Raw genomic sequence first — 10599 nt, 5'->3', positions numbered from 1 at the left:
ACACGTGTAAGAAATGTAGGTGTTTGGTTTGATAATAATCTTAAATTTGATAAACAGATAAGTCCTGTTTTTATCATCTTCGTCTTCTAACGAAGGTGAAGACATTTTTGTCTCTAAAGATGCTTGAAATGGTTATGCATGCTTTTGTAACATCTCGACTGGACTACTGCAACTCATTGTATATCGGTGCTCCTCAATCATGTGTTTCACGTCTACAGTAGGTTCAGAATGCAGTGGCTGGGATTCTTTGTGGGAAGCGTAAACATGAGTCTATTACACCAGTTTTGATCTCATTGCATTGGCTGCCAGTCAAATATAGAATTGATATTAAAATTTTATTGTTTGTCTATAAATCTCTCCCAATCAGGCTCCACAGTACCTATCTGATTTGCTACATCCATACACTCAATCAAGAGCACTCAGATCTGCCTATTCTGGGTTATTGCGAGTTCCCAGGGCACGTCTCAACAGAGGCTATCGTGCTTTTTTGTTGTTGGCCCTGAGTTGTGGAATAGTCCCCCAATTCATATTCGATCTGCCTCAACTCTATTTTAAAGTCTACTCTTATAACTTATTACTTCTCCCTGGCATTTAATATTTCCTGACTTGCTGTGCAATGATCCTTTATTTTATTTCCCTTTATTAATAATTAATAATCCTTAATAATCCTTAATCCAATCCTTTATTTTAACCTCATATATTTTACAGTGTGTGTCTTATTGTGTTCTTATTGTTTGTAATCTTGTTGACTGTTCTGTTTTGCATACTCTGCAGCACTTTGGTCGACTTTGGTTGTCTTAAATGTGATAAATAAACATCTTATTGTATGGTCTGGGTCAAATTGACCCTAACTGCATTCAATACAATTCCCCAAAAATCACACTATGAAAAGAAAAAAGGGGGAAAAAAACATACAATCATGTACAAATAATTACTTTTAATATCAATACTTTTCACACATTACAAAGAATAAATATAATAATAAAAATTTGTTTTATAAAAAAGTTTTTAACCACTATTTTTAAGACTGCCCCTCCCCCACCTGTGGGACAATTACCATTAACTATAATATCTAAACCTAAAGTAATCTTGACAAACCATATATCATTTGAAAGCCTTCAGACTTATATTTGGTGACTGAGTTTCAAAACAAATGACAGATCAATACACAAATAGAGATAGATTCTTCATTTGTGATGTGGTGCCAAACTATAACACACACTCTATTCTTTCCGTATGTGTTTTAGGGATTGAATTCAAATCAAATATTAACATTACTGCCCAGACTTCTTCTGAATAGAATGTGTACTTCATAAATATTTTGAAAAGTATGGAAAAATATGGTTCAGAGCACTCAAACTATATCTGGAAATCAAAGAGTCCTCATATGGTCAACAATGGAGTCTAGATATCATCTAGTGAAACAATCTGAAAGTTCTTTTTTGAGATATCAACCTAAAATTTGGCACAGAACTTGCTTAATTGATTTTCTTGAAGTTTTAGAGTTGAAAACATGTTTTGTAAAATATATATTATATATTTCAATTTTTCATAAACAATAATAAAATCTTAAAAACTTTTTTAACTTTACTTTTACTTTTTTATTATTGTTATTATTTCTACAATGATCTGTGAAGTGTTCCCTTTAAAAAGATACCAAACTTAAGTCTGTGCTCTGATGTATTCAAGTTTTTTTAACAATTTATGTTGAAAAGTCATTTTCATATCTATGCTCAAAAAGTGGGACACAATTAACAGGTAAAACAATAGGGTTTCTGTGCAAAATACATATGGAATGCAGATGAAACTACAGTCCAGAAACCCAGCAGGTTACTGGCAAGACAGGGTGTCACAATCAGACCTCATCCAAAAGCTTCTCCACACAACATGAGTGTCAAGAGAATGGAGAAGAACCACTGCAGTCTTAAGGGATACACCTGTCAGCTGGAGCTACTCCAGATCAAAGGTGGTTTGGATTTCCTGTCTATCATGCCACACCTGGGGCCCATGAAGAATGTACAGAATGGAGCAAATACTATTTGTGCCACAAATGTGAAAGCAACTGAGACATGCCCTGCCAACCTAATGAAAAAAATAAGAATGATAGAAGAATAAGTTTTCCTTCATTTGTTTTAACTCCCATGTGATTGTGTTCCATAGGTTTTCCCATTGATGTTTTTTATAACTGTTGGTTTTTGTATGCATTCTTAAATTGAGCAGGGTGGGAGCATTGACAATTCTATGGATTATCAAGTTGAGATGTTTTTAGTCAAATGATTTGTGACTCACTTACTTTTGTTGTCAGCTATACTGACTTTTTACTGTTGATGAGGGGGAAACCTTTTTTTTTCGTGTGATGTATGAAAGCCGCGAGTCAGTGGTGCTTTATTACACCAGTTTCTTTAACTCGTAGAGATAATCTTAGACAAGCTATCCAAGGTCATTGCTTGCTCTATCAGTATGGTTGTATGTTTTTCTATTTTTATTGTTCTGATTGTTGTTTATACATCAATTATATATCAATAAAATGACGGGTAGTCCATCTAAAAGCTAATTAGTGTTATTCATATAATAATAATTTAATAATAATAATAATAATAATTTCTATTCCCAAAAATATCTGATATTTAAACCCCTCTTCACACACTGGAAAGCACCCCACCCAGATAATCTCTAATGCTCCTAAAATTCACTCTGTTGATGTCTGAATTTCTCTCTTCTCTATTTTAGAAACATTTTGGACAGCTACTGATGGAGTATTTTATCCATCCAATAGAAAACAATTGTAGAATTTGGTTGCTTACTATAAAAGCTAGAAGTGTTGTGAGGCCCTCTTGGCCTTTGTAACTGTAAGGGTCAAACAAGTTTACTTGAGCATATTTTGTTGGTAATTTTCCACCAGACAACAGGTGGCTGTGAAATGAACAAGACCATTATTAAGGGTGTCACGTGAAGGCCTCTTGCCTCTGGGGAGTGTTGACTGTTTTGATACAATGTTTCATTTGGCCAATGGGAAAAGGGTTGACCATCAAATTGGCAGAAGGCCCATGAGAAATGAAGTCAAAAGATGTACAGTAGCTGGAAACTGGTCACCCTTACTAAGAAAATTCTCTTACATAAGCAACACCTGCAATTATATTAGTGAAGTGTCTATGGCAGAAAGGTCGGGGAGTACATGGGAAGGAGGTGTGGGAGAAGAGCCCCCGTAGATGATATCATGGAAAATAACTGTTAGGGTGAATATTACCAGCCAATGATATTACTTTGGTGTATTTTAAGAGATAAGAAAAAGCCAATGATATTAATTTGGTGTGTTTTTAAGAGATAAGAAAAATGTATAAAACTGTGCCCTGGCTAAGGGAGCCTCAGATGCGGAGCTGGCATCTCACTTTGTTGCTTGACAATAAAGTTAAATACTTCTGAGACCTGGAACTTAGACTCTGCGAGTTTTTCTTCGAGACGAGATCTGAAGGGAAAATCTGCCACGACACTACACAGCAGTTTCCAACACCTGTGTTACATGGTGTCCTGTTGTACTGCTTAGGCAGCAGCTCCACCTTGTGGGGAAATTGAGTATTGTTCACATGTAACAGGAAGTCAGCAGTGTGTTGTTCTACTGTGTGCATGGCAGTTCTGAATCAGAGCAATATACGGATCTTAATGCACAGTTTGTGTAGCGTCCTTATTTCACCAACCTGGCCCTGCCTTAATGCAATAATTTGCAGGGTGGGGCGGGGACATGCATTTTCATCCGGAATGCATTTTCAAATCCACGTTGAATTTTGCTACATTTATTGTGGGACACTAAATGCAATCGCAAGTGTCTCAATTGTGAGTTAACATTTAAATGATCACTTTGCTACAATTTTTGCCTGAATGTTAATCATTTCTGTAATACATTTTCATTTTCATTTTGCAACTTTAACTATATATTCTCTGGAGTTTATTGTGGTCCTTGGTATTTAAGGTAGACTATTACATTATAATTTTTACAATTGCCCCCGGTCTCCCCTACAATCACAGGGTATTTTCGATTAATATATGTGTCAATTTATTTTTACATTTACACTTTTAAGTACAGTTTGGTATTGCCTTTTTCACTAGGGGCATTATATATCACTAAATATCTTTCATTTTAATTCATTGTTGTTACATTTCTATTGTTGTCTTCCCTTTTGGCCAAAATGGTTTTAATGTGGGTCTGTAAATCTCTGCTTAAAATTGCGCTAATGGTGAAACTGATGAAAACATCAAATTGTAGTTGAACATAATTCATTTTCAAGCAAATCTGACGGAAAACGACAATTGCTAGTCCATTGCACCCTCTTGTGGTTAAATACACAAACGCAGGACGGGTCTTGCGTTTACTGAATAACAGTAGATGTTCTGATGTGGGTCTGATCCAGATTGAATAACTTTAATCGATAGGATAGCAGACTGTCAGCGCAGTTACAGTAAGTGTTTCCAGTCAATACAGAGTTCGTCCAGATCTGCGTCACCAGCTGAGCGGGTGAGTGACCCATTATCGAATAAAATAAATAAAAGCTAACGTAAATGACAGTAAACCTACATTACATGTTGAGGTTAAAACCAAGCACTGCGTATGAATGTAATGTTTCTCCTAACTGTAAACGGAAGATGTAGGACAGTGTTAGAAATAACGGTTCTGCCCGTTAATAAACAACTCGCAGCTGAATTCAGCGCGCTGTTATTTATCCCTGCTTTCTCCACAGGCGTCGACCATCATATCATGGCTTATCTCGGAAGATTTCTTTCACTCGCAGTTTTATTTGGCTTCGTGACGGCTGGATTGCACAAAAGAACAGGTAAAGCATACTGCGTTTAAAGCTTTTGGAGTCTGTAAAACACTAACTCGTTTTGTTGTGGTTGAAAACATTGGTCTTCGTATCTCCATGGGCCGCATTCCTGTTTTCTTTTTGTCAGACATTTAGCCACTTCAGCGTTTAAATCGTTGAAATCAATTAAGCAAAGACTGGATTCTAACATACCAATGTAAATCTTCCCTAGAGCCCTTATAAATTGTTTAAATAAAACGCCTCGTTGTAAAAGACGATTGGCCCTCAAGACAAGCGTTGAGAATAGCAACTAACACCACGTGATCAATCCCGTTGCGAGTACTACCCGGGTTGCCAAGTCCGTCTGTTTCCCCTTTAAATGTCCCTACTGTTGCTGCGAATTGTTTTTGTTTTATATATTGTACAAATTAAATTTGAACAAAAAGATTGCCTTATGTATTTTGTTCTACCAAACGCTCCCAAAAGTGAGACTGTCTGCTAATTTGACAGTGTTGGGGTTGAGATTGAGGGGACTCTCAAATCACTACTGCGTCATCTTCGCTTTTATGAAATGTTGCCAACTTCCAAGTGTTGCTGCTCATTGCAGACAGAGCCAAATAAATGACGTCTAGCTCCCCCTCTCTGGACAACATGGGCTGGCAGAGAAGCATCTCGCTGCAGCCTGCGGTGGACATCCAACCCGGCCCACATCCAAGTGTGATGACAGAAGCCAGGCCCATGCCGCCCTGCAGCCGATTTTATTGGTCATGTCAGTCACAGTATTAAATTTCCTACACCAGTGGTTCCCAACCACATTCCTGGAGGCCCACCAACACTGCACATTTTGCATGTCTCCTCAATCAAACACACCTGATTAAAGGTGCCCTAGAATTAAAAATTGAATTTACTTTGGCATAGTTAAATAACAAGAGTTCAGTACAATGACATACAGTGAGTCTCAAACACCATTGTTTCCTCCTTCTCATATAAATCTCATTTGTTTAAAAGACTTTCGAAGAACAGGCGAATCTCAACATAACACTGACTGTTACGTAACAGTCGGGATCATTAATATGTACGCCCCCAATATTTGCATATGCAAGCTCATGTTCAAGGCATTACACAAGGGCAGGACGACTGGATGTGCACAGCTGAATCATCAGACTAGGTAAGCAAGCAAGGACAATAGCGAAAAATAGATGGAGCGATAATAACTGACATGATCCATGATATGATATTTTTAGTAATATTTGTAAATTGTCTTTCTAAATGTTTCATTAGCATGTTGCTAATGTACTGTTAAATGTGGTTAAAGTTCTACATGCTGCATGACGAACACTTTGTAAAGATCCATTTTGAGGGTTATATTAGCTGTGTGAACTTTGTTTATGCTGTTTAAGGCAGTCACAAGCTCGGGGGTGGGGAGCACGAGAATTTAAAGGGGCCACAGCCTGAATCGGCACATATTTAATGATGCCCCAAAATAGGCAGTTAAAAAAATGAATTAAAAAAAATCTATGGGGTATTTTGAGCTGAAACTTCACAGACACATTCAGGGGACACCTTATATTACATCTTTTGAAAACACGTTCTATGGCACCTTTAAGGTTCTCAGCTCATTAGTAGTGACTCAAAGATTTAAAATGGGTGTGTCAGACAAAGGAGACATGCAAAATGTGCAGTGTTAGTGGGCCTCCAGGAATGTGGTTGGGAACTACACCTACACCAAACACTGATCCTAAACCTAGCTGTCACTGTAGCCTTAACAAATGAAATTAGCTGCATTAGCTGGAAATTATCTGGATTTCTGGTGAAGTGGTTTGGGGGGAAAATCGTGCAGACCACACTGAAAGCCACCTAAAACCTAACTTTACACCTGAAACACTCAACTTACCATTACCCCTACCACAGGGGTTTTCAGGGTGACACGGGGAGGTAAGTTGACGTGAGGTAAACTAACAGATGCTAAGATAAACTGAACTGACAGACCCAGCAAAGCAATTAATTCATAGTTTCTGTTTCTCATTATTTGGCCTTGCATTGCAAATTTTTTTTTATTCTAAATGTGATAAATGTCACATAAGTTGATGTGTTGGGGAATTTGGCTATTATCATGTAACACTTTAATTATATTCTGCTGAAATGAACGCAATGATGAACAAGATTCAAAGATCTGAGTGAGTAAAATGATCCGAACTTCCCATCACACTTGGATATGGCCGGAGTTGGATGTCCACCGCAGGCTGTAGCATGCCCTACTTGGTCTGGCAGGAAGCTTTGAGAGTAATAAAAAAAGAGGAATAAGAAGAAGAAGAGTCAGTGAGACCAGATGACTTTTTGAGTGCTGAACAATGAATGTCAATTTAGAGGCCATAGACTCACCTTCACTCTCTTCCATTGTAGTAACTGAAGCCAGTAGTGTGCCATTATGGCGCTGACATCTCGAGTCTGCACATAGTGAACTTGGAGCCCAAGTCTGCACAGTATTGAGCCCGAAGTGGAGCCGGGATATCAGTGTCCCACCCACACTCAGAACAACTCATTATGTCGGTGTGAAATAAACAGTTATGGAAATGTAGAAGTTAAAGTTAAAGCTCCAATCACATAGCGAAGATCCAGAAAAAAGTCAGTTGGTGCATCAGTGACCACTTCACTCAGAGAAGCTGTCAATGTAGACAGATGTTTCACTCTGTTTAATAAAGCAAGCATGCGGTGTCAGTGATCAGCACTCTTTTCGTGTTCGGATATCCTCTCGGATGTTTCACAGAAACCGTTAATGAATGCATGGCTTTGCGATGACAAAAGTTTGCATGCATAAACTAAACCATTTGACTGGGAGTAAAGTAGCTTTAGAAAGTAGCTGTAGCTGTTAGCTTTACTATAATAATGCTTTATTTCTAAGCTTTACTAAGGTTTGTATACAGCGCGCAAGGCTTATGCTCATGCTCAAAAACTTTTTACAAAGACAAAATACTTTGAATGTTGTGATCCTATCGGACTTATGATAGTTACCTGAATCGTAACAAAGCACTTTTTGCTAGAGGAGAACTGGCCCCCCGACTAAGCCTGTTTTCTCCCAAGGTTTTTTTTTTCTTTCTCCATTTTACCACCTATTTGCCACCTGTTTGCCACCTGATGTCACCTGTTGGAGTGTGGGTTCCTTGCCGCTGTCACCTTTTGTCTTGCTTAGTTGGGGACACTTGACATTTTATATTCAACAGTGCTTTGCATCTGCCTGCATTGACACCATTTTCTTTAAGAGCTGCTGTGCAGCTAAAATTATATACCAGCTATCACTGTAAAGCTGCTTTGACTCAATCTGTAAAAAGCGCTATATAAATCAAGGTAAGTTAAGAAAAGTCTTATTCTCTGTTTTTAGTCTATCTTTGTGGCAGATTTACAGCGCCTACGTCATAAGCTGGGATGCCACTCTCTCGTGAACGTGCGTATGACAGTTAGCGGAAGCTAGAGATTACAGTTTATTAAGTTTGAAATATGGATATTTTTCTCACACAAACACATTGCTTCACTTCAGGAGGCCTTTATTAACCCCCTGGAGCCGTGTGGACTTCTTTTATAATGGATGAGTGCATTTATTCTGTCTTTAGAATTTGGGGCACCATCCACTCCCATTATAAAGCATGGATTAGCCTGGACATTATTTAATATAACCCCGAGTATATTTGTCTGAAAGAAGAATGTCATAGACATCTAGGATGGCTTTAGGGTGAGTAAATCATGGGGTAATTTTCATTTTTGGATGAACTATCCCTTTAAAGCTGCATTCCAGCATTTTTGGCCCTCTAGCGGTTAATAAACAGAACTGCACGCATCTTGCGGAAGAACATTGTAGCCGGAGCTACTTCTCTCAGTGTATGTCTATGGCGAGTCACACAGTTACTGTGCTACTCTGCAGCAGTTCCTACCAGACCAGTCTAAAATAGTCAGAATATAAACACTTATAAGTGTACCATAATGATTCAGGGTAAGACAAAAACACGGTTTGGAAAATGGATTCATGTTGTACATTCTCATTATATAATTTATGTAAATTTTGAACACAAAAAAAAGTTATGGACAGCAAATGTACTTATAACTAATACATTAGTAATATTTTTTTTTAATAAAATCAATTTAATTTAAATTTAGGATTACTATATAAGTACTATATTGTCTACTAAGATTGAACTAATTTTTAAAGCATTCAAAGCACACTTTTAACAAATACACTAATAAAATCTATATGTCTGCAGTAGTATACTTTATTTCAATGCACTAAAAATCAATTTAAGTATTAGTGGCATTTAGTATACTTTTTTAAGTGCACTGAAGTACTACTGAAGTAGAAATATACTTTTAATTGGTGTATTTATAGTGTATAACTTATATATTTTATTTAGCACAAAAAATAAGAATGTACTACAAATGTACTTGCCTGTATTCAAGTATTATTATTTTTTTTCACCTGGGAAGGCCGGATCAGCAGGAACAATGTACCGATGCTTGGTTTCATCACTTTTTTCAAAGTCTTTCAAGCCTACTCCATTTTAAAATATAGGTTTTGGGAACTGACTTTCAAAAGGACTGTGAAACAAATAATTCCAAATAATAAGACTGCAAATAATTCTATAATATAATATAATAAGGCAAATAATTCTGATCTGTCTGTGTGATTGAATGAGCTGCAAATTTTCCGTTGTGCTCTATTTTTATCTGTTGGAAAAATAAAGACTTGGTATTTTAATGTGACATTGGTATCACAACAATATGTGGCAAGAATTTTCTTCATTCTGCTGTTCGTTTTCTCCTGACTGTTTTTTTTCCTTCGTTTTCAGCTGTAACAAAATGAAAAAGACACAGAAGCTGTGATTTTTGTGATCTGCTTTCCTGATTTAATGAACAACATCCCATCACTGAAATGCACAAATAATCTTGTTTTTCCCCCAAATCCTCATTCACGTCTCTTTCCCTGTTTGTTTCCACACGAGTGCTTTAAAATGTAATTTTATCTCCCTTTTCACTTCTAAACTCTATCAGCATTGTTTACTGGAATGCAGGGAAATACAATATTTGCTGTCAAAATGACTGAAAGCACTTTGAAATATTTATCAGTGTTCCAGTTTAATGTAGGAAAATTTTTGGTCAAAGCAACAAGCACATACATTACACAAATATTACTGTAATACTAGTCTGTGCATTAACACATCCGTAATATGCTGTGGAAGGCCTAAAAGTAAAGTGTTACTTTACTTTTAAGTGTTCTTTTATGCTTTTAAGAGACCTTTTGATGGTTGAGGGGTAGCCAGTTTTTGAAATGCTTATTGCATATATTCATAGAGCTAAAAAGATGCATTGGCTGTCACTGGCTGTTTACAGGAAAACGGTGGGAAGGCTACTGATACTTTCACAGTATTTTACAATAGAAATTGAATGTAAATTACAGTAAAATTACAGTTGTGTTGTGTGATTTCACAGTTAATGATATAACATTGTTTCTGTAATTTCACATTGCATAACTGTCATGTTATCAGCTGTAGTTTGTACTGTTTCTACAAACTGACAAGGCTAAAATTTGTATATTGTTGCATGCTTGAACAAGCAATAAATCATTGATCACTTACATTTAGTAGCTGAACTTCAATAAAGTGTAGTGATTAACAGCATATTAAACTTATCAATTAATAAAATACAATTAAAGTGTTTATTGGGTGGGTGTAGAAGGGCTTTAGGAACAGGGACAGTAATGTCCCAATAAGGCAGCATCCAATTATGATTTTAATAAAAATAACCATATACACTGAAT

The 10599-nt window shown here is 36.8% G+C and overlaps 1 protein-coding gene across 1 annotated transcript in view; it reads left to right on the top strand.

Annotated features, from left to right (window-relative positions):
- The first annotated feature begins 4324 nt into the window (after positions 1-4324).
- The window catches only part of proza (protein Z, vitamin K-dependent plasma glycoprotein a), a 38208-nt gene continuing 31933 nt past the window's right edge, over positions 4325-10599 (top strand). The window contains exons 1-2 of the mRNA XM_048152694.1: positions 4325-4510; positions 4734-4826. Of these exons, the coding sequence (XP_048008651.1) occupies positions 4751-4826 (76 nt within the window). The 5' untranslated portion in view covers positions 4325-4510; positions 4734-4750. The remainder of the gene's footprint in view (positions 4511-4733; positions 4827-10599) is intronic.

Source organism: Megalobrama amblycephala, linkage group LG1, assembly GCF_018812025.1.
Source record: "Megalobrama amblycephala isolate DHTTF-2021 linkage group LG1, ASM1881202v1, whole genome shotgun sequence".
Lineage (NCBI taxonomy): Eukaryota > Metazoa > Chordata > Actinopteri > Cypriniformes > Xenocyprididae > Megalobrama > Megalobrama amblycephala.
The sequence above is the reverse complement of the archived record's forward strand: the minus strand, read 5'-3'. Positions and strand labels throughout refer to the sequence as shown.